Raw genomic sequence first — 26,331 nt, 5'->3', positions numbered from 1 at the left:
TTAGACAAACTTTCGCTCATTGTACCGTAAGTTTGAGGGGGAGTGTTAAAATGTAAAACTGTACATATATGTATATATAATAATATTATATTATTATATATATATATAAATACATTTTTAATTTCTTTCTTTTCTGTATTTTTTTCCTTTATTTTTATTTTTTGTTTTTATGTCATCTAGTTCAGTTTGAACTAGAATGACTGTTGCTAGTCAAGTCCTGTCCAGACTTGACTAGCAATAGAGCTGTTGGACTGACACAGTCCAACAGCTCTTAATAGAGCTGTTGGACTGACACATTCCAACAGCTCTAAATAGAGCTGTTGGACTGTGCCCAACAGCTCTATTGAGTCCTCTTTCAGCTGTGTATATAAAGGGGTGCAGCCCCTCTTGTATTTTACTCCAATGCTTCTTAAGCAATTGGTTTTTCATATCAATAAAGAATACATTTTTTATTTTTATTTTGTTTCCAGTTATACCCTTTTCCCATTTCATTTCAGGGTGATCCCGAATTGAGGATTCGAGCGAACTTCTTAGCGGGTGTTCTGTTGAGAAACTCGTATCCTGTTTATCGAGGCCGGTATCTAGTCATGCGAGACATGTAGATACTCCGATAGCGGATGTGATTAGAGATAATCACATGCATAATGTTGGCACAAGGTACTGTTGTTTCAAAAGATAAAGTAAAGTTGATAAACTTTATATCTTTGTGAAATTCTATTGAGGAGCTATACCCCCCTTCATCCTAGAGTACTTGTAGTCGTGCACGACACGTCTAGTACTGCGATGATCGGATGAGACGGTCGTGCGACCTCGGACAATGCTAAATGCACAATGTTGTAATCACATAAATGGCCTCACATTCGCCTTCACAGGCAAGATGCTTGAGTGGTTTAAAGACCACAACATAGAATGGGTCGTTAGTTAAGCAACCCCTAACGCACCCATTCACTTCTTGTTGTCTGTCAAGAGAGAGGACAGAGCGGTACAAAACTCCAATGGACAAGTTGTTAACAACCACCCCACGGGCAATGATGCGGCCTCCCCAGTCATTGGAGTTAGGGGAAAGGGGCTACAATAGTTAGCTCAACACTTCTGCAGAAGTTGGATGCATCTGTGGCATTGCTTACTTGCCTTTGTGATGTGATTGATGTGCCACGTGATAAGAAGTGTTGAGTGTATGTGATAATATGTTCATGGTTCATGGAACCTTATTGGAGGAATGGGTGATCGTGTGATTTGTTTTACCATGTGAAGTGATATGATGCATATTGCTGATATTCATGTTTGTGCCCATATTGGTGGCTACTGACCCCAAGAGTGGTCAATGGTTCGGAGCAGTCGATTGTATTGATACATGTATCACTGAGTAGGGTGTCTGCTGAGGACCTGATTTCCAAAGGATTATCTGCACGGGCGTGTATGATCAAGACCAGGTAATCGGCTAGAGTGGTAGATTCTCTGTGAGGATGTACCAGTGTTATTAAAAACGCGCCTCAAGGCGCAAAAAGCGTGTCTCGCCTCAAGGCGAGGGGCTTTGTGCCTTGAGGCTCATGCATAAGGCGCAATACCCTTGAGGCGTGCGCCTCATAGGCCTTGCGCCTTATGCTGAGAAAGGATTTCCCAAAGGCAGGTAAGCACTGTCACGGATGCATCCAACTTCTGCAGAAGTGTTGAGCTAACTATTGTAGCCTCTTTCCCCTTACTCGAATGACTGGGGAGGCCGCATCATTGCCCGTGGGGTGGTTGTTAACAACTTGTCCATTGGAGTTTTGTACTGCTTTGTCCTCTCTCTTGACAGACAACAAGAAGTGAATGGGTGCGTTAGAGGTTGCTTAACTAACGACCCATTCTATGTTGTGGTCTTTAAACCACTCGAGCATCTTGCCTCTGAAGGCGAATGTGAGGTCATTTTATGTGACTACGGCATTGTGCATTTAGCACTATTCGAGGTCGCACGACTGTCTCATCCGATCATCGCAGTACTAGCGTGTAGTGCACGACTACAAGTACTCTAGGATGAAGGGGGTATAGTTGCTCAATAGAAACCTCAACAGAAGTGTTTCACAAAGATGTAATGCTTCTCAAACTTTACTTTGACATTCTTTGTCTTTTGAAACAGCCAGCAGCTTGTGTCATTATTTGGCATGTGATTATCTCGAATCTCATACGCTATCAGGGTATCTACATGTCTCGCATGACTCAATACCGGCCTCGATAGACGGGATACAGGTTTCTCAACATAACCCCCCCCCCCCACCCCCCCGCTAAGAAGTTCGCTCGAAACACAATTCTTCTGCAGGACTGCGTACTCGATGAACCTGAATCCCTGATAGGGATCCCTCTCCTTCGACGATGATGAATCGCTAAGCTCCTGACTCAACTCTTGTCGCAAGAGGGAGAGCGGTAAATGCCTCCTGCATCCTCCACGAGGATGTCGCTAAAGCGTATGCAATGAGCGAAGACCGGAGCATCATCTGCAATAGCAAGGCAGTAACAACACATATGCAAAAGCAAGAGTCTGGGCGCAAAGTGCAACGGCAAAGTAAAGACTGTAAGCAGGAGTACAACGCAAAACCTTTGCGCAATGCGCGACGACAAAGTAAAGACTATAAGCAGAAGTGCAACGCAAAACCTTTGTGCAATGCACGACGGCAAAGTAAAGACCGTAAAAAAAGTAAAAGTCAAGGATCGTGAAACCGCGTCCTTAAGTTAAATGCGTACTCGTATATATATATATATATATATATATATATATATATATATATATATATATATATATATATTTAAAGGTCCTTTTTAGTTAATTAAACTTAATTCAATTGTCCAAGTCTTCCGTGCAATCTTCCCCGACCTTGGAGAGTTGCAAGCTTGCTGGCGTCTGCAGTTATAAACGATTGACGGCTCGGGTCGCGGAGCATGAGCAGGATCCATCGTACGAGCTGCAAAAGCGACAATCTTAGCAAGCTAACACCAAAAACAAAAGGTCGGGGGCACTGCCACTGACCCAACGCGAAGGAAGCAGAGGCAAGGGCATCGCTCCCTTGCGCACTTGCTATAGCGCAAGAAGTAGGGTCAAGGGTTGTGAGCCACTGCTAACCTGCTGTCAGCAAACAACGAGGCAAGGGGTTGCACCCCTGCTTGACAAAGCAGAAGAGAGGCAGGGGGCTTCGCCCCTGACTGTCGAACATGCATGGAGGCAGGGGCTTGGCCCCTGCCTGAAGAAATGTGAACAGGCAGGGGGCAAAACCCTCGCCTGATGCCAAAGAAGAGCGAGGCGAGGGGGCTTGCCCCCTACCTGTCAAAAAACAGCGGAGGCAGAGGTGATGCCCCTGCCTAAAGAGAGAAGAGGAACAGGGAGAGGGCTCGACCCCTCCCCTGCCGCAACAAGGAGCACGGAGGGGCTCAACCCCCTCCCCTGTCAAAACAAAGAGCAGGGAGGAGGCTCAGCCCCTCCCCTGCCGTAACAGGAAGCAGGGAGGAGTCTCAACCCCTCTCCTGCTTGTAACAGGAAGCAGGGAGCGAACTCAGCCCCTCCCCTGCCGTAAGGAGATGCAGGGAGGGGCTTGACCCCACCCCTGCAACCAGAGGGCACCGGGAGGGGAATTGGCCCCTCCCTTACCAAACACGACACAGGGAGGGGCGCCGCCCCTCCCTCGCTAAAAGGAGTCGCAGGGAGGGGAATTTGCCCCTCCCCTGCGATCTAGGGCAACAAGGAGGCGGCTCGGCCCCTTCCCTGCGCAATGGAGAAGTGAGGGAAAAAGAGAGACGAGGGAGTGAGAAGAGAAAGGAGAAAAAGAGGGGAGGTGGATGCGTACCTGGGGTCGCCGGAAGGAGGGTTGTCGGTGTGCGAGTGTCGTCGGCGCCTTCGCTGCAGAGAGAAGGAAGAAGGTGGTAGCCGGCGGCGGATGGGGTCTCCAGCGAGCCGACGAGAGAGAGTCGGGGGGAGAGAGCAGAGGGCTAGGAGTCGGGGGAGGCTGAGAGGGAAAGAGAGGGGGAGCCGAGAGGGCCAGAGTGCAGAGAGAACGAGAGAGGAGGAGAGAGATGGTGAGGGGGGGGTTCGTATTTGAAATTGCCCCTCGTTGTCTATAGAAGACCCGAGGGAGGCGGTGAGGTTGTGCTCGACCGCCTCTCCTTTTGGATCCGAGTCGTGTCCAAATCTGGATCTGACCCGGGTCCAACAACAAAAAAATTTTGAGGTTTTACAATAAGAGCATAATTACACAGCTTCTACGATACAAACAGCTAAATTTGAAGTGAACACTAGCACTATCACGGCAAGCCGATGATAGTAATCATATGCAGCAATATAAAATTAATTATCTAACTCACGAGTCACAACAGGAATAGCAATATAATATGCATAAAAAGATCAAATTGGATTAATATGAAAACTGTCACCAAATACATAAACGAAAACGAAAGTGAAGAAATTAATAAATATTATGTTCTACATCGCATCGTACCTCATGGAGGTAAGATGAAGAAAGGAACAAAGAACACTGATCACTTAAAATCTAGATAGAGCTATGGAAAAGCATGACATCAAAGACTAAAAAAGACTAATCCAAAGTATTATATACATATAGATAAGGTACGGTCAGAGTCAGAGAACTGACCGGAGGAATCCCCATGGAATTCCTTGAAATCTTTTGGGGGGTTTTCAGAGAGCCCGAGACAGACACACAGAGAGAGAGAGAGGTACTCGTACCTGCAAAGGCCTTATTTTTCTTCTTTTTCTTGTTTTAGCCTGCGATAGAGAGGAGAGAGGAGACAAAAACAAATACGAGTAAAGGGGGAAAAGGGACCCCTTTTCTCCCTTTTATAAATGTTGACATTAGTCAACACAAAAAAAATTTACCAACCTAAGCTTATGCCTAGGCGAAAATATAGGGCCCCACCACCCAAACTATATCGCCGTGCCGCCTTTGGCAACTAAGCATGAAAATCAAATGAAGAATTGAAGTTCCCCACTCTCTTTCTCTAATTCATTCTCCTCTTTCTCTCTAAGGATGTCCGTCGCTCTCTCTCATTCTTCTCTTCTCTCTCTAGGCTCCTAGGCTCTTTTGCTAGTTGGCTCCATCCCTTGAGCCCAGACCTTAAGTAGGTCAGCCCAACAAGACTTAGTGCAGTCTAAGTCTAGAACGTGTGAATGCAGTCAAGTAACTCGATGGAACAAACTTGGTCTCAGTCTCCCCGGGACATACCCAAACCATGGGCATCAAGAAGACCATCTCCCTCAGCCTATCAGAGCCCTGGTAAGTAGACCTAACTTAAACCTTGAACCTAAAATTATCCTAGACCCGTTACACACCTAGCCAAAGCCTTCATTCTATTGTTGTGAAATGCAGAAGCAGACTTGACTTCCCCTAAGCATACCTCCCTAACCAGAACGAGTTTGACCCCCAAATTTTAACCATCAACCCTCCTACTTGTCCTTAACTAACCCACCGAAAAACAGGTTTAGATTCCACCCTAGTGAGGAGAAATAAATCCAACACCCAAACCAGTTTTTGACAAATCTCAATCCAAAACCAGTCCCATTTTCCTTGTTCCCATATTTTTATCTCCCAAACCCTGTCAACGTAAAACCCCAAACTTTACCATAACCTTCCCTAACTTGTCCCAAACTTTTCACAACAAAGGCTGAATAGGTGGGAAAGTAATAAACGAGATCATAACAAAAGCCCAACACTGTAAACAAGTGATCTAAAAAATCAACCAAATAAAGCAACCAATTTTTCAAATAAAACTGGAAACCCCAAATCAAAATCCCTAATCCAAGATCGTCTAAGAGCACAGAAATAGGAGCGCCAGCAAATACCCTCGCCAGATTGGATTCTGGCACTGTTTTGGTGGGTTTATGATGATGGTGGGCAACCGATGAGTGAGGAGGAGGAGAGGTTAGGGAAAGGGAAGGGGGGGGCTTAAAGTAAGAGAAGATTGGTCACTAGGTGCTCATATTAGATAATATATTTTAAGCAAAGGACAAAAAAACAATATAGAAGTAATAATAAAACCATTTTAAAGGGTATATTTTGTCCTAAAATAAATTGTGCAAGTTATTATAATGAACAAATGGTTGTGCATTGTAACACTACCCATATATATATATATATATATATATATATATATATATATATATATATATATATATATATATATATATAATGAAACAAAGTACAATGGAATAATAGTGAAACAAATACAATGCCAACAAAAGGCTTTAATAAACTCACTTAAGGTTGGTCACTAATGGACCAAATACAATCTCCCAGTCAAACATGTTTAAAAATCTTGTAATTATATGGCCAGAAAACTTGCTCTAGACATTGGTCTGGTTTGCCCCAGATTGGGACCCATCCTTGTAAATAGCATATTGATTAATAAATAAACTGGTAGGGGTTAGCCTAACCCTAGCTTTCTTTTTCAAAAAAAAAAAAATTTTGAAGCTTTTATCCTGAACTAATATTTTTTTTAGTTGCTAAATTATTTCAAAAATTAATTAAATCTTTCAGTTAAATCATTAGACTTGGTTGTTAAAGCTATATTCTATTAATTGCTTTTCATCAATTTCTGAAGTGTGTTTCCTAGTTTTCCTTTTCTTTCCTCGATGACTATAATTAGTTCTGCTGGGTAATCCTTCTTGGATTGGCGTTAGCCGTTGCTTCATGGCCATATTTTGGAATTTAGGTATGCCTTAGATGTATGTTTTTACTAGGATCATTCATGTATATGGGTTGTTGGATTTCTTAGTAAATCTGAGCAATTGTTCATTAAGATGCCACAAAGAGACGTGGATTCTTGGACTACATTGATTAGTTGCTATGTTGTTAAGACTTAAGAGAGCATGTCATACTAAAATAAAGTAAAACTATGTATTTAGGAATTTCAATATCAACAAACCGAAGGAAAGAACATGTACTTTCACACTGACATCTTTTAGCTATATTTATGGCCTTATGGGAAATAGACAACAAGATTCATTATCGGATTACCCTATATACTTATCATCATTATCATCATCAAGACTTATCCCAACTACACGGGTGATTACCCTATATACTTATGACTCTTTCAATTGTTTACTATAACAAGGTCTGAGTGGTGTTACAAACAATAAGGGTCTGTTTGGAATCTGTAGCTGGGATGGGCGTTTATGGAGTTTATGCATTTGAAGAAGTGGCAGCTGCCAAATCCATGATTTAGTGTAAATACAAAGGAGAAAGGGCCTCACTTCCCATCCCAAATGCATAAACGCCCATCCCAGCACCGAGATTCCAAACAGGACCACCAAGGTAGTTTGACCAAGATTTTGCCTCGGGACCACCAAACGCATAAACGCCCATCCCAGGACTGAGATTCCAAACAGGCACTAAAGTTGTTTATGGGCATATCAACGTTTTTGTTGACGTCTTTTTATTAAAGCATTGAAAGGTATTGGGTGCATTAACAGATCCCATCCGTGTTCATGAACCCATAAAACACCGCATCAGCTTTATCCTATTAATTAGCAGAGAAATGTGCCTGGACATCGCTTGCCTGGTCTAATGAAAGGCATGCATGCAGTTACTATGTGATGTAGTATCATATTAAAAAAAAGACTATGAGATGCTGTAAATTATGTCTTTTTACCATGTTCCAAGGTCCAACTCAATGTATTGATCCTGTTATTAACAATATAAGTTGGGCAAATGTTCAGGAAAAAAGGCATTGTAATTGTATTACATTATAAGCAAATATTCCAATTATCGTGGTGATCATGCTATTCAATTATGACATCCTGCTATTTGTTGTTCATATCATCATGGGAAATTAAATTAATGGTGTACGTCTTTGCTTCTGGAAATTACCAAGATCTTTGTAGGCTTGCTGGTTTTTGTTTTTGACTTCTCTGCAATCCATTATTAGTTTTGATAGTGTCATGTGATTTGCAGAGAGAGAGAGGCCACTTGTAATCACCTGAGTTGTGCAAAACTGGCACACGGTTCGAAGTAATCGCCGATCTATTTGACTGTTGGGCAATGGGGCGGGGGGGCGACTTGCATTACATATCCCCACGAATGTTTTAATCGGACGATAGCAAACCTCGAGTGCAATACACTCGAGTATACCATATGGTCTCCCATCTATATATATAGTTAAAATCCTGCCTAGGCCACGTAGATGCAAGTCTACCGCCTAGGAGCTCCTAGGCAAGTACCTAGGTTGGGGGAGAGGCATCAAGGTTGGTATTTTACATATGCTTTTATATTATTTAAAACATTATAATTATGCTTTGTTTGAGTATTTTGAAATATTTAAGTTTTTCAGTATTTTTTCTCATTTTTATGTTTTTTATATGTTTATTTTAAATAATATTATTCTTTTGTGCATCTCTAGGTGATGCAGGTAAACAAATATTTGCTTAGATGAAATTGAATGTTAAAGATGTAATTATGTTTTAATTGTTTAGATCCATTCATGATTTTTGTTCTAAGTTTTAGTTGTTTAGCTTTATAAACTATGTTAAATATGTATGTTATATTAGTTTAAAACTTTATTGCAATTGTTTAATTTTTTTCCTTTTTTTAATCCTAACTAGGCCGGCTAGGCCTTTTAGGGGACCAGCACCTAGGCACCGACTAGTGCTTTTGACTACATAGTATATATATATATATATATGGGATCATTTTTTAGAGTCAAAAAAGTAACTTTTATTTTTCAAATTCAAATTTGTAAAGTATATATTTTTATTTTCTTGAAAAAAGTTGTTTGACTTTATTTTCCTCCAAATGAAAAGGCTCGCTTTAACCCAAAAACTAATAATGCATTCTCCAAATGCCATTACTTGTAAGGGTATTTTTGTCATCTCAATCAACTGAATGCATCTAATATTGAAACCAAGTTTAATTGTTGATAAACCCTATAAATAAATAAATATATATGTATGTCACAGAGATCAGCGAAATTTTGAAAATATCACCAATTTGATTATTTTGCGATATTCTCATGATAATATCATGATATTATCAATTATTTTTGCTGTCTTTACTTATTTTCTACATCTAGCATATGTTTTTCTTCTTTCTTTTATATTTTTTACTTATTTTTTTTATTATACATGTATTTTATTGTCTAAACATGATATTTTCTTTTTTTTAAGCCCCAAGATTTTTTCAAGAATATCGCGATATTATCAATTATTTTTGCTGTTTTTAATTATTTTCTACATCTAGCATATGGTTTTCTTCTTTCTTTTATGTTTTTTACTTAATTCTTTTATCATGCATGTATTTTATTGTTCAAACATGATATTTTCCTACTTATTTTTGTTTTTTAAGCTCCGGGATTTTCTCAAGATTCTTCCGGGATTTACCACCAAACCTATAATATCGCAAGAAATAGCCTCACTGAGATATAGTTGAAAATCATATTTGTGACTATGATATATATATGCGTGTGCGTGTGCGTGTGCGTGTGCGTGTGCGTGTGCGTGTGCGTGTGCGTGTGCGTGTGCGTGTGCGTGTGCGTGTGCGTGTGGCTACTGGGCAACAGAATGCATTTTGGAATTTCTTAACTCCAAAAGGGTACTGTCAATAATCCCGTTGGTATCAACACCATTAAAAGAACACCCAAGAACTTCTCACATACTGTACAGAGTATTTGAAATACGGAAAGTACTATTCGGGAGGGATCCCAACCCAAGGGTTCAAGCTTTTCTTGTCAAGGTGGGATAGAGAGAAGGTGGAACTACCATGGGAAAAATCACCAGGAGAGGGTTTTTCGAGTCTTTCCCCTCTCTCGGTCAAGGGCCCCACTCTCCAAATTAAAAGACTCACATTGCTTAAAAAGTAATTATGTATTTTCCAAATGCCATTACTTTTAAGGGTATTTTTCTCATTTCATTTAATTAACACTAGTTTAATTGTTGATAAACCATATATATATATATATATATATATATATATATCAGTGTTGTGAAAAGCATTGAGGCGTAGCGAGGCGCTCCACCAAAAACCGAGGTGAGGCGTAAAGCGTAAGCCTCAAAAAAAATTTAAAAACTTTAAAAAAATTATAAAAAAATATCTAAAAATACAAATAAATAAAGAAATGCTTTATTGATGAAATAATGACCAATAAGAAATAGAAAATCTCAAATAAGTACTAAAAATATGAGATTAACATATAAAAGTAACTAAAAACTGATTATATAACTGGAAAATATATGAGATTAACCAAAAAAAGTTAAAATTTACTAAGAAACTGATTACATAACTGAAATAACTGGAAAATATATGAGATTATTCTAAAAAATATGAGATTAACATATAAAAGTAACTAAAAAAATGATTACATAACTGAAAAATATATGAGATTAACGAACAAAAATAAAATATACTAAGAAACCGATTACATAACTGGAAAATATATGAGATTAACCAACAAAAGTTAAAATATATGAGATTATTCTAAAAAATATGAGATTAACATATAAAAGTAACTAAAAAACTGATTACATAACTGGAAAATATATGAGATTAACCAAAAAAAATTAAAATATACTAAGAAACTGATTACATAACTGAAATAACTGAAAAATATATAAGATTAACCTACAAAAGTTAAAATATATGAGATTATTCTAAAAAATGTGAGATTAACATATAAAAGTAACTAAAAACTGATTACATAACTGGAAAAGATCTGAGATTAACCAACAAAAGTTAAAATATACTAAGAAACTGATTACATAACTGAAATAACTGAAAAATATATGAGATTAACCTACAAAAGTTAAAATATGAGATTATTCTAAAAAATATGAGATTATTCTAAAAAAATATGAGATTAACATATAAAATTAACTAAAAAACTGATTACATAACTGAAAGATATATGAGATTAACCAACAAAAGTTAAAATATATTAAGAAACTAATTACATGACTGAAATAACTGAAAAATATACGAGATTAACCAACAAAAGTTAAGATATAGTAATATACTAATAAACTTATTACATAACTGAAATAACTGAAAAATATATGAGATTAACCTACAAAAACTTTGTTGATTATGTCTCTGAAATCTTGTAAAAAAAAATTTGTGCCTCAGACCTGCGCCTTGAGGCACAGAGAGCCGCACCTCAAGGCGAGGCGCGCCTTTTGCCCCTCAAGGCGCGTTTTTTATAACACTGATATATATATATATATATATATATATATATATATATATATATATATATATATATATCTGTGTATGTGTGTGTGATCAGCCTGTTGAAATGAAAGACAAGCTACAAATGCATAAATGTGGACTTATCTATGTGATCATGAATTTCCACTCGATGTTTGTTTCTTGATGAGTGATGACCAAACAATTGGATTTTCTAAAAGCACTACCATTTCACCAACTATTTTGTCTTTCACCATTAGTGCTTTTCAGAACTATCCTGTGGATAGTCAGTGAAACAAGGACCCTTACTCCAAGAATATGCCAGTTCGCAAGAAAGACCATTAAAATAAAAGAAAAAAATGATCTGCTCTCTTTTCACCAGTAAAGGGAATCCCATTGCATATACTTGGATCTGCAAGGAGTAGCCTATGGAAAAGTTCTTGACATCATTTACAAAGGAAAACAGCTAGGCTAGAATGTCTTAATGAATCATAGAGACACACCTGCTGTGCTGATAGGGTATCAAACAATGATTAGAACACTTTCACAAGCTACAATATACTTGCTGTATTCTGAAGGTTTCTAACAAGAATGAGCATGATGAAATCATAAATGTAATCTAAAAGAACAAAAACAATTTGCTTAGGCTTAGCAAAGACATTAATTATCTTACCAAAAAACTTTATAGAGAAGAGTGAGAAACCATGTGCAGATGGAATAAGAAAGTCTATAATGCATAGAAACAGACAAAGAGTATAAAGCTTGAGATAATGGTTAATATCATAAAAACAAAATCAGTGGATAAATACACAGTACAAAAAAATAGTGTGTTTCTCATTAGATATTTGGCAGCCTAATTTTAAAATTATTAAGCAACATTTATCAAAAAGTAAATCCTAATAGCAAAATAATAGCAAATACAGTCATGCTACTGATAGTCTTTTAGCAAAATTGTGCATCATGTCAATATGCATAATAATCTGTTTGTGCCTGTTATATGTATGTTTTGGCATGTACATGCATGTTCAGTGCAAGTACCAGAACTGACCTGATAAAAGGAGTGGGATTGCTAAATTCCCATCGAACCACATTACACCATTGATTGAGCTTCAAGGGAAGGTCACGGTGCCCCCTTATCCACTTTGAATAGTATGGGTACATAACAGTCTCACTTGTGGGCCTAATAGCAATGGGCACATCTAAGTCCGATTGCCCAGACTTTGTCACCCAAGCTACCTAATTACAAATAACAAGATGATGGAATCAAGGAACATTTAGTTGACCTGAAAAGAATAAATATGAATATAATACAAAATATATACACAAAATGAATTATTAAAGTAGAATATATCTTCAAAAAGATCCAGAAGTTAAGCTTTCATCTCCATGAAAAGCTGCACACTGTAGTTTACAAGTACTAATTTAGTGTCATCCCTCAATAAAAGTACTAATTTAGTGCCGTATGAAGCTTGCACATCAAGAGCGTCGTTTTTAAAGGCATTAAAAGTGTACAGCTTTAGTGCCCCTATCCCCTTTAAGCCTTGGGGCTTAAGCTTTTTGCTGGGAAGTAAGGCCCACACCTCCCCAGCAAGGATGCTTAAGCCTCTTTATGAGCCCTCTTTCTTAGGAAACCTAGTTACCCTACTTAGCTTAGGTATTAAGTTACCTAAGGTAAGTAACTTATATGGTTACCATTTGTTTTTTTGGCTATTGTTTAAATCAATTTACATCTAAACCCCCAAAAAATTGTAAAGACTTCACCAACTTATGTTACGAAAAAATGTATATTATAAAATGGTTAATTTGTTTAAACCAACTTTCTGTTCCCAAGAAAAACTTAAACCAACTTACAATTCCTAACTTTATATTGCCAAAAAACAAGCAACAAAATAAAAAAAAGAATGCATTTCATAAGAATTAATTGAAACTAATATTTACTATTTTATTTTTTATATAATTTGTAGAATATTTGCTTTCTTTGATTTATTCTAGTTGTTTTTGTTTTGATACATTTGTTTGATCAAATTCTAGTGTTGTGTGTGCTTGTATATATGCTGGACAAACATATTGAAGAAGGTAATTGTTTTTCATTTTTATTTTATTTTTTATATTTTGATTGATTATTTTCTTTGTTCAATTGATTCTGATTCCTATACATCTGTTTGATTCAATTTTGGTCTTGTGCATGCTTGTATATATGTTCTTATATTCTTTCATTTAATCACAATTTGCAACATGTATTTTTTTTTGTGATTATTTGCAAGGATTGATAATTTGATATTTATTTATGCTTTATAATTAATGAAGCACTTATTTTAGTACTTGTAAGCTTTTTTAGGTGAGATGGGTGGTGGGGAGTAGACCTCACCATTTTCTCTTGGTAGGAAACATTCCCCTACCACTCCTCATGGAAGAATGTTTTCTATCAAAAAGTGTACTTTTTAGAAAAACTCTCTCAGATGAAAATTTTCTCTCGTTTAGAAGGGTTGGAAAAGCCGTATGAATTTTCCACTTGGTATCACTTTTCGTACATCTTTCACACTTCCAAACATGCTCATACACTTTTTTCTTTTAAAACAAGTAATGAGTGGAAACCGATTAAAAATCGAGTGCAACTATCCCCATAATATTTTTGTTTATATAATATGAAAGTACGAGTCTTATGGCATGTTCTTAATTGCAAGCTATTTGATATTTTGCATTGTTTGTGTGAGATAGTTGATGTTTGATGATGTCTTATGCAGCTCATAGAGACATAAATTCTTCATATGTGATTTTATGTTTGCATTTTGTACATTTCATTATTGTTTTGTGTGTTATGATTTTTTAAAAATTTTGTTAGTTTTTCTCCTATGTCACACAAACTCTTCTAACAGGGCACCGCAACCGCGTCGCACCCGCACCCAGGCGGGTGCGACACTTGGACACAACTTCCTTTGTGTTAGGTGAAGTCAACCACACTGAGGTCCATTTCTATCCAAAAGTTAACCCCAATCAAGTCCATTTTTATCTATATTATATATATAAATACATAAATACACACAAATACACATAGTGTTAATTAAAAACTGTTAAAATATATATATACATACTCCCGGCACCCCCACACCCAAATTTTTTTAAAGTGCCGCATCGCCGCACCCGCACCTATGTGACATAGTTTTTCTCATTTTTTAGAATTTAAAAAAAAAATCAAATTTTATGATTTTTTACAATACGATATGATACGTATCTTATTTTGGGCCCGACTGATACGGGTTACAATACAATACTTACAACCTTGGGTTTTACTATTCTACTCACTGGCGGTACTATATTTTCTGTTTTGGGTGTATCGAGTTTACCTATTTTTGCATTGTCTTAGTTATACTACTTGAATTTGGTCTAAGTGAGAGTATATTGTTAATGTGCATGAGGTATTTGTTGTGATGGATGGTATCGATATGCCTATTGGGTACTTGTGAGTATTGATGGATTGTGTTCAGCAAGATGGGTTATTATTGTATGTTAGCTTGACTCTGAGTTGGCATATTTGGGTTGTTTCAGCATATCTGCTTTTGTTGTTATTGTGGTGTTTGTGTTCAGCTTCTTATTTTGTAGTTGGGGTTGTAGTGAGATATGGAGAAGGGGGAAGGAATACACTCGTCCCAGTGAAACTTGATGAGACGAATTATGCATAATGGGGCTGACTTCTGGTAATTGTGAGACCCAAGACAATTCACCCTAACTATGACAAGTTGATGAAAGAGTGGAATGTAAATAATGCAAAGGTCAAGGCATGGATATCAAGGTCTGTTGAGCAAAGAATAGTTGTGAATTTGTCCAAATTCAAAGAAGCTAAGGAAGCTTGGGGTGTTAAGATATGCATATTTTCATATACATGTATGTTACATTATATATATATATATATATATATATATATATTGTAATAGTTAAATACCCAATAGGGGTGCACAACCTTGTAATAGGTTGTGCACATTAGGGGCATAACAGTCTTTTATTATTATTTTTAGCAAACTGGGATTTTAGTTTTCGTTTGAGGGCATAAAGGTCTTTAGCCCATAGAGTCGTTTGGACCTCCCCAACAGCTCTATTTCTAGACGATGGGGAGTGTCTCAAGGGCTCTCAAAGGGCTCTAGTTGTTTATAAATAGGGGTATTCCTCTATATTTTCTCAAGCAATTTGCAATACATTTTTCTATATTTTTATGTTTTGGTGCTATTAGATATAGTGTTCTTCTAAGCCCATAAGAAGCGTTATCTTGCATTCTATTTCTCAATTCATTACAGGGGTATCTCAAGTGTACAAGCAAGAAAATTAGGCTAAACAATATCAATCTGTGCAAGAAGTAAGAGCCATGAGGCAAGGGAGAAAGGCTATAGAAGAATTCTACTCATAAATGCAAAGGGTTTGGTGCACTTGGTATAACGCCCCAAAATTTTACCAAAAATTTTGAAAAAAAAAATTAAATACTGACAGTGGAAAACGATTTAATATTGCATCCATTTGAAAATTTCGATCGAGCCACAGGGGTGAGATAAGACAAAGCTATTATCAGAGTGAAAACTAAAATATTATTTACATCGTTTTTGACAAAATGTACAGATATTTCAAAACTTGGGAATACAAAATATTATGAACAAAAGTCTCAAGTTGGGCCATTGATCCTCCGAAGACTACTAGTCCTCGATGTCGCTCCTGTCCAGTTGCATTCACTGACCTATACCTGAACAAAACCCATTAAAGGGTCAGACTTCTGACAGTCCGATAAGTCCATACAAATTCCTGTAATTCAAAATATTAAACATATTTAGTCAATTCAGATAAAGCATTTTTACTTAAAAGTAAGACAAAATGCAGAACAAAACTGTTAGAATAATTAAGGCATATTTTCATTTCAAACTTTGATTAAAAAGGTTTTTGTTTTGATAATTAACCATCCACCCCGATACGTGGGGGAAGACCATCGTAGACAGACAAGGCATTACACGGGTGTATTATTCTTAGATATTTTAATCCTGGATACCTGTAGCAGACCCAAAGCAGGCAGTCCATGATCGGGAGAATCATCGCTAAGGCAGGACAGAAAGTATGATGCATCATGGACTACGGTAGTAGTTGTGGATCTATCACCTAGGACACATGGATAGGCCCAGGCTCCATAAACCTATGAATGAGTGGAGACCACTAAAAGGCCTCGCTCCCAAAAATTAGAACGGAATCATTCGAGGTTGTATCATCTACCTTCTCCAAGGTAGAGATCAAAACAGAATGGGTCAGAAGGGTTATCTTTATTACAGGGATTATTTTAAGTGCCTTACATTGTGTAGGCCAGAATAGGGTTCAGTAATCCAAGTACCTATTTTTTGGGTAATAACCAATCATGTATGTGTACCTGACCCAATCAGTACTTGCTTTGTATATACGAGCGTTTCGCCAATATGGCGGATCAACATCTTAAGTTTTGTGTGCATACATGTTTTAATTAGCAAATAATGTTTTGTTTCGCACTTTAAGAGTTAATTTATTTCAAGCTCGTACACGAGCTAATCTTAGATCGGAAGTATGCCCTACACACTAATGTGCACCGAAAAGGTCTTTAGAACCTTGGCGTCTTTTGGGCTGCAACCATTTTATTTTTTTTAATTTGAAGTGAACTATTCTATTGTCAATAGGGTTCTTTGAACCCAGAATTCTGTTGTTCTATGCATGCTTGAAGTATTTTAACTTTGACATGTGAGTATGCAAAAATATAAGTAAAAAAGTATTATTTTATTCAAAATATAATACATGCACCTTTATAATGTTTGATCAAAACATAATATATATGCTTATCTTATTTATTCAGAAGATGATTTGTATGAAAACTACTATTTTATTTGAGATTTGATACGTATATTATTTTACTTGGAAGGGCACAACTATTTATTTATTTGAGATATAATCCATTTTCCTCAAAGTACGGTACGTACAAAAATTATTATTTTTTTGAAGTATGATTATTTTATTCCAAGTAGGATACGTAACAAAACTTATTATTTTATTTGAAATATATTTGTTTTATTCAAAGTATGGCACATATCAAAAACTATTTTATTCAAAATCTAGTGTGCATATATATATATATATATATATATATATATATGAGACAAAAATACGTCATGTGTACCAATTTGAATATAAGCCAGTATGCTTCCAAAATATATTTAAATATTTAGAATCCACATGCATTTGGATAGAGCTTACCTCGTAAATAATGTTGGTAAGAGACGGAAAAATTCTCAAAAGTCCTAGGGGATTTTTTTCTCCAATATAGTATTTGACGCGTGAAAATAAATCGAATCACGCTGTGTACTGAATTGGAGCGATGATAGCGATTAAATTGGTTAGCGCGAGGAACCTGGGTCAAACTGAACTGGGTTCGGTTCGAGCACACTAACAGGTGGACAGAATCGGGTTTGGTCAAAACTGAACTTTATAGTTTATATTTAAATATATTTAGTTAATATTCAGTTTATAACTTTATAGTTTATATTTTCAGTTAATATTCAGTTTATAACTTTATAGTTTATATTTAGTTTCTAATTTTCAGTTTATATGTAGTTTGTATTCAGATTCAATATATATTTTCAAATTATAATTTAGATATATTTAGTTTATATTTTCAGTTAATATTCGGTTTATAACTTTATAGTTTATATTCAGTTTCAAATATCGTTTATATTCAGTGCCTAATTTATATTTTCAGTTTAGATTATGTATGTAACGACCCCAACTCCTACCTTTGAAAAATGCGGAATATTTTTTTTTCTTTTTTTTTCTTTTTTTTCTAAGAGTCGCGGAAAACTTCTCAGAGACCTGGGGTCCCTACAGTTCCAATTTCAGTTGGATAACCAATCACCACAAAGCAACTTACATTTATCAATCATAACCAATCCACTGAACTCTTTTATTAATGAATCAAAAGAGTAATATGTTTCATGTCAAAAGTGAAATATCAAATTGCATGAAATCAGAAGAACTAAAAGAAAATAACAGTAGAGCCACTCTGTCCGTAAGTGAAGCCGTCTGAAACAAATGTGACCCTCGTATCTCTCAGAAGCTAGTCGACTTCACTGATCACCTGTGCCTGAGAAAAACCAATAAAATAAGAGGGTCAGAAATCCGAAGAATTCTGCGTACAGGTTTCCCTAATGAATCAAATAAGAAAAAGAGCATAATTAAGATCCATGTAATATTTTGAGGAATACGATTATAATCAATTACTAAGTCAATTAACCATTCATGCATAATTAAACATTTAACAAGAGGGAACACGAAATATGCAACATTGATCACAACTTAATCAATAAGGCAATTAAATGTAAAATAGATCAACATCATACAATAATCAACATAAACAACTAAGTGAACAGGTAAACATGCATGAACTAATGCAGAGCAAGAATATGCATGATTTATGTACAATGCATGAACCATTTATTATCTTCCATTTAAGTTTTCCTCTTTCCATATGCATGTCCTATTAAATGCACACATCCTTAAGTTCCTCTTTTTAATTACAGTGGCCCGCGGATACACCAAACGGGTACAATCCCCGAGGTCAAGTAGGGTTCCCGGGGTAGCTTCACACACAATTTGTATCTTATTACCGGGTTCCAAACTCAACCCTCGACCGATATCAGGAAACAGCACCATCAATCGAAACCTTGGAAAACAGCATCCAAGGTCGGGGACACTAGGGAAAACAGCATCCACTGGCGCCACTTTCTTGGTATACCAAAACAAACTCACAGCTGTGACTAACACACCACTCCCGGGTAAAGTGGTGGACTCTCCCTAAAACCGTGGCCAGGAGAAGAACCTCAATATCGGGTTCAGGGGCAACAAAACGCACACGGAGTTTTTGTATCCTCACGGTTTCCCCTAACCCGCAATATCCAAGATTCCCACACTAAAGCAGGGACATCAAGGAGAAAGTGAATTACACTGTTCTTTATTGTCTTTTATCTGGTTATTAATTCATTTCTTTTACATTTGCAAATTTACTTGCAGAATTAATAACATAAGCTTGCACATCAGCATGCTAAGCTTTACACGGGGCCACAGCCCATAGAACAGTGTGGTAAAACAACAATATCACATTTGATTTGTCGCAATGCCTCAAAAACAATTAAAACGGAGAACAACTCGTTCTCACGGCTCATCCAGCCACAAATGATCCAATTTGATCATTGCCACATGCATAAGCAAAAATCATAAAGAGTATGCCACTTATGCATTCTTTTCACATGTTTTTCAATGCGCATTCATTTAGGACAATTTAAAGGTGTACATGAAACAATAACATACATATACCTATGCATGAGTTCACAGCTTCAATTTAAATTTCATGCTTTCATTCCATACACATGCTCATATCCCATGTATGATTTTATTTAGCCTGTCAATGCATGCTTTAACATACATGTTCATGTCACATACACACTTTGATGAAATTACACACCTAAATCAGCATGTGAACCTTCAAGTGGTGGTGCACGTGTCAATACATCAAGTTAGTGTACAATATGCATAAGATGTAGCTTTGCAGCAATTACTTTGATTTTGGCTTAATGTGTGAAATGCAGAAAAACAAAACATATCATGCTCTTACACCCATAGGTCTGAATATTAGGCAAGCATAAATATGAAAAATTCAAGAAGAACTGAACCTTACACAAGCTAATTTCACTCAGCCTATAATATTTAGTTTAAGTCGTGGAAAACAGCATGTACGATTACATGTTTAGCTAAATTATGAGAACACCCATAATGTTTGTGTCATACAGATTACATGGGTGTATGCCTAACAGTCTTTACACGTCCCTATGCCTCTTAATCACCTTGTAAATAGGCATGACAGGATGCATGGCAGTAATCAATCATGCTACTAAGCAATATAAAAATTATGAAGCAAATGACCACTCACACATGAGTATATAAAAAAAAAACAATGTGACCATGCAAAGCTGGACTAACACAGGTATTATGTAGTCTTAATTGAGAAGCAATGACCCAGCCAATGCACTTGGATGAGGCTCCGCAACCACCAGGCTCGGCCTGTCAGGCCAACCAAGTTCGGCTGGGCTGAAAGCCAGCCCCCCTTAACAAAACCTTTCAGATAGATATATATATATATATATATATATATATATTGTCACAGATGGGGGCTGCCAACACTTTGGCAAGTGCTGCCAGACCTCACAGGGACTGGGTAGTGCCCAGCCGACCCAATATGATTTGGTGTAAGTCTGGTTATAAAATACAGTAACCCAAGTTTTGTAAATAAGAACTCAGATAAATATGTATTTCAAGTTCTAGTTCTAATAAAATAAAATCTCAGGTTCAGCGAGTATCAAAACTATAGATGTAATACACTTCCGAGCTTAGCTTGTATGCACTATAAGTATTACTTATATAAGAGAACTAGTTCAACCCTAAAAACGAAATGGGGGCAACAAACATAGGAAGAATAAAAGAAACATAATGCTAACAGGTAAGTAGAGCTGAAACTCTCCTCTGAACACTACCAACCAAAAGTGAATCTGGGTTTGGGCAGATTCTGGATCAAATTCCGAAACGCAACAAGTAAAAAGAAGCATAAACAACCAAAAACAGAGTGGAAACATGTAGGATCCCAAAAAAAAAACTATTTACATATTAACAATTAAATTTTGTTTTTATAATTGATATCTGATCACAGGAACGTACCCTTCAGCATGTCTACAATCTACAATTTATCTTAATTTTCAGTAACCTCAAATCATAACACAAAAGACTATGTACTTTCAGAAATTAGTCCATAAATTACCAGACTTCGGTATATAGCAAGTGAAGCCTATTCCGATACTTATTAAGACTACAGAGGTTTCACAGCAACATCGATCGACTATTAAACATGCAAAGCTTTATCTAAATGGAATTCACCATAAGACATAATACCTACGCCAATAAATAAACAGAGGCTTATTAAAAAGGATTGTGTATGGGTATATCTCCCTCCATATGGACTCATAGTCATAGATCAAACAACCCAAAACTCCACAAATCAGCGGACCGAAATCCCTAAAATTGTCGATTTGGGGTCTCCGGCACATCAAACCCCCAAAACTGCCTCTCCCTAATGAGTACCCTAAAATACTCCATGGAAAGCAAATCTACACCCTCTTTCTCACTCGAAATCAAGAGGAAAACCCGTACCTCTTGACGAAATCTTCCGGCAAACTCTCCGGCGACCCTTGCGGCTGCTGTGACAGGGGTACCCACCGTGGCTGCGGTGGCTGCTAGTGGCTGCGGCTGTCCGGCGACCTCCACCTCCCCAACACACGCCCACCCGAGACAGGGAGAGATTGAGAGAGAGAAACGAGGGAGAGACCCCCCTCGTTACTCCCTTTTATCGACTGATCCCCCCCCTTCCATGCCGAGATGGGTGGGGATCAGTTACGCCAGCTGAGCCCCCCCTTCCTTTCTGGGTATTGCAGGAATCGTGCCCTAGGCACGATTCTTGATCTTTCCCCCTTTAAAAATAAAAGCAGCCCGATATAGGGTTTTAAAGAAACCCTATCGGGTTACGGATCCAGGTCGGGTCCGACCCGGGTCCAAGAGCTTCTTGCCTTCTAAATTAAATCTTATTTATACTTTTCTTTTATCGAGAGGGCTGGGTCTGAGTCTGCGACCTGCGGCTCGGGATCCAAACCCGACCGGACCCTTGACTTCCACTAGGTATGGATCCATGGATTGGATCCAAATGGATCCAATCGTGGATCCCCCTAAAAATACTCATGTATTATATATTTTTATATATATTTAATCCCGTATACGAATATATAGGGTATTTTACCTATATCTATATGGATCCTATTTGGGTATCGGATCCGAAATGTGGATCCCAAGCCCATATATACATTATATACGTAGTTATCTCTTAAATAATTTGCCAAATTGAAAAATTTTGCACTTATGTAATTACATATATGTTTTACGAGATAATTACATATATAAAGACCCCTTCATGGATCCCGGATCCGCGACTTGGATCCCGGGCCCAAATCACATTGTTATGAAATATATATCATAATATATTTAAATAAAAACCTAAAAATTAAGGTTATTACAATGTAGATATATTCAGTTTATATTTAGTTTCTAATATTCAGTTTCTAATTTATATTTTCAGTTTAGATTATGTAGATATATTCAATTTATATTTTTTAGATATTGCATATATATTTAGATTATTTCAGTTTATATCAGTCTACACTTTACATAGGTTAGTTATTGATTTTGTCATGTATGGTTTGTTGATTTATTTTAGTCTTATGTGGTAGTTTTGCTTTGAATTTTTTTATTGTGTGGTAGGATGGCTCATAAAGGAAAGGAAGTTGCAAGTGCAACCAGTGCGAGTAGCAGTGCAACAACAAGCTCAACATGTGCTTGAGGATCAGCCATTGTGGGCCCGTGTAACAAAGTTGGGCAGATGTCCTGGAGGAGGAGGGAATATGCAATTTATGTGTAATTTTTGTAAAGTGGAGTTTAATGGTTCATACACGAGTAAAAGCTCATCTCTTGAAGATAAAAAACCAAGGTATTAGGGAGTGCTCTCATGTAGATGATGACACACTTAAGCAGTTGAGGAAGGAACAAGAAAATGCTGAAAAATAAAGAATACAGTGGCATCAAGTTGTATTAACATACCACTGTCTAGACATAAGACTGGTGAGGCTACTAATATCATTTCAAAGAGAAGGAAATTAGATGTTAGCCAGAAAACAATTGAAGGCCCGTTTAATGAACATGGAAGGGAGGAAATGGATAGGAAAGTGGGCAGATTCTTTTTTTCAAGTTCCATACCATTCAACGTAGCTAGAAATCCTTATTAGAAGGATCTAGTTACATCCTTGGCAAATTCTAACTTGAGTGTGTATGTGCCTCCCGGTTCTGTAAGAACAATCACTTAGAGAGAGGAGAGAGCAAATGTGGATAGATTATTAGAATATAAAAAGTTTTATTGGGTTAAAAGCAATGTTTCTATAATGTCTGGTGGGTGGACCGATATACAAAGGCGCCATTTAATAAATTTTATTGTTGATAAATTTTATTGCAGCTTCAATAAAGGAGCCAATGTTTTTTAAATCAATTGTAATATCGCGCATTTTTTCATGATTTTTAAAATCAAAATTTATATTTTTTAAATTATAAATTTATTTAAATTGATAAAATCATGAGAAATTACCTTAAATAAAGGTGACGTCAACAGGGTCTGGGCGTGGTCCAGAGCCCTCTGACATGAACTATTTGAGTTATTTATGATTTCAGAAATTTTCAGCTTTTAACTTTTAAATATGAGTGAAAATCGAGCGAAATTCGAAGGCGAAATTCAGGTATGACCACCGTTAGAGCCACCTCGAAATGTAGATTGCATTGGCGACCTGTTTTTCCGAAATCAGATTACAATTGGCCCGAAAAATGCATTTTTCAAAAATGACCACTTTCTACTTTTGACATTTTTTTGGATTGGATTGGACTGGATCTGCTCCATTTGACCCAAGTTAATATGGATCTGAACCAAGTCTATGATCCATATTGACTAGGATCTTGTCTAGGTAAGATCCATGTGAATTTGGATATGGATTTGAATCTTGAATCCAGATCTAAATCCGAAATCCATCCATGATTATTTTAAAACCTTAAAATCAACTTTTAAATTAAAGTTAGGATGAGGTACAGTTCTACCTAGGGTAGAACCAGAGTTACCAGTCAAGGAAGCGGAAGCGGGAAGAGATACGGGAAGTAGGAGCGGGAAGCGAGGCACTTTCAAAAATTTAGGAAGCGGGGAAGCGTGGGACTACTTAGAAGAAAATTCTGAACCGTCTCGGAAGCGACCTAGGAAGCGAACCGGAAGCGAGGGGGAAGCGAAAAAAATGGAAAAAATGGGGAAGCGAGGGGGAAGCATGAGGGAAGCGCGCTTCCCATAAATGAGAAGCGTGCTTCCCAAAAAAGGGGGGTGTTTCCCCTCATGCTTTGGAAGCGCGACGTTTCGCGCTTCCGGTAACTCTGGGTAGAACTCTACCCCATAAAGAGTCTTCCAAAGGGGGGCGTCACCCTCTAGAATATTCTTTAGAAAATTAATTAAAATAAATAAAAAAATAATTAATAAAATAATTAAAATAAATCTTTATTTAAAATATCTAAAAGATAGAGTAGAGTTATACGTGAAGTAGAACTCTACCCATAAGAGGGCTCTAGAAGGGATGTCACCCTCTTCTAAACCCATTAAACACAATATAAAAAGGAGTAGTATCTCCCTCTCTCTAGAATTTGTATTCTGGAGAGAGAGAGAGTGGTGGAGAGAGGAGAGAGAGAAAAGCAAGGGAGTAAAAAACATGAAACTCGTGTGAGGAGAAAGAGAGAAAAAAAGGAAAGAGAGAAAAGGAAAAGAAAAAAAAGGAAGAAAAATATTTTTTCCAAAGCATCCATCTGTTTTTCTGAGTTTTTCACACTACGAATCAAGGTACGGGTTTCTCGCTAAACTCTAACGGGAAGGAATTTGTGTAATATGATTTAGGCATAGATTTAGAGGGGAAAATCTGAATCTAAAAGTGATATATAAAGAAATATATTGCCGATTTTATATAAATATATATATATACATATATTTAATGTTTTTTTTATGATTGACGATTTTCCCTTGTACATCCGAACCTGAAAATATGCATGTCGATACATATATGTTGATTTTCTTGACCTTGCATCTAAAGATATGCATATAGTCTCAGGCCTGTCGATTTTATGAAGCATGCATCTAAATACACGTGTCAATTTTCTTGATTCGCATCCGAATATACATGTAATCAGATTATCAATTTTATTTCTCATGCTCACGCAAATCTCAATACATACATACATATATATATATATATATATATATATATATATATATATATATGTATATATATATATATATGTATATATATATATATTCAGGTGTGATGGATTTTCTTGTTCACGCAAACCTGGATATATATGTTGATACGTATATATTTTAGGTTGGTCGACTTCTATAAACCTGAATATATTGTTTCAAGCTTAATCAGTGCATATGCATGCATCTGAAAATATGCATCTGAGTATGTTTTATTGTTTCAGACTTAACGAGTTGCATACACATGCATCTGAAAATATATTCTTGATTTAAACTTGTCGAGTTTCATATACCTATATATGTATATTTGATTCAATTCAGATTTATCAAGTATATGCTCATGCAGATCTGGTTCAGATCTGTCAAGTATATGCTCATGCAGATCTAGTTCAGATCTGCCGAGTACATGCTCGTTTTGTCTTGGACCAGATATGTTGAATCACATGCATATAATGATTTAGTTTAGATATGTCGAATCACATGTATATGCTATTTTAGTTCATATCTACCGAGATATATGCATATATTATTTTGGATCAGATCTGCCGTAATATATGCTCATGCATCTACATATGCTTTTTTACGTTAAGTTTTATCGAGTTTAGCACACACACATATATATGTACATGCAGACCAGCATATATAGTTGTGCACACAGGTCTGGCCGACCCATATACATGATTACGATCATGTACATGGATCAGCCTGCATGTTGTCCACAAGTGTACACAGGTCTGACCGACCCATGTACATGTTCGTAAACATGTACATGGATCAGGCAGCAAGCTGTTAAATGTATGTCTTTAGTCTGGCCTGTTAAATATGTATATGTAAATGAATATATTTCTGTACTGTATTGTACCACTTGTACAGCATACTGTACTGTATTGTACTACTGTACTGTATTGTACTGTATTGTACAGCATATTGTATTGTACTATTGTACTGTATTGTACCACTCGTACAACATATAAATATCAATGGAAAGGGGAGAAGACATCATTGCCGCCCAACATTTTTTTCTCTCTTCCCTCTTACCTCTCTCTATCTCTTGCTACGATAGTAAGGTGACTCCCACATCTGATTTCTCACATGGTATCAGAGCCAAGGGCGTGGTAATCACGATCATCTAGAAGGCCCCTAAGGACCTTGACGTGCGTTTTTGGGCGTTCTCAAGGAAAGTGTTTTTTTTTCATCTTTTCTCTGTTGTTTCTC

At 36.8% G+C, this 26,331-nt stretch overlaps 1 protein-coding gene across 5 annotated transcripts in view; it reads right to left on the bottom strand.

Moving 5' to 3' along the window:
- The window catches only part of LOC149845050 (proline--tRNA ligase, cytoplasmic-like), a 137,869-nt gene that overhangs the window by 76,478 nt on the left and 35,060 nt on the right, over positions 1–26,331 (bottom strand). For all 5 annotated transcript variants that reach the window (XR_016430167.1, XM_089995475.1, XM_089995472.1 and 2 more), the window contains exon 6: positions 12,202–12,389. Coding sequence is in view for 4 of the 5 variants with exons in the window: in XM_089995475.1 (XP_089851601.1) it covers positions 12,202–12,389 (188 nt within the window). In the remaining variant the exon portion in view is untranslated. The remainder of the gene's footprint in view (positions 1–12,201; positions 12,390–26,331) is intronic.

This window comes from Nuphar pumila, chromosome 2 (genome assembly GCF_984573655.1).
Source record: "Nuphar pumila chromosome 2, dmNupPumi1.hap1.1, whole genome shotgun sequence".
Lineage (NCBI taxonomy): Eukaryota > Viridiplantae > Streptophyta > Magnoliopsida > Nymphaeales > Nymphaeaceae > Nuphar > Nuphar pumila.
The sequence above is the reverse complement of the archived record's forward strand: the minus strand, read 5'-3'. Positions and strand labels throughout refer to the sequence as shown.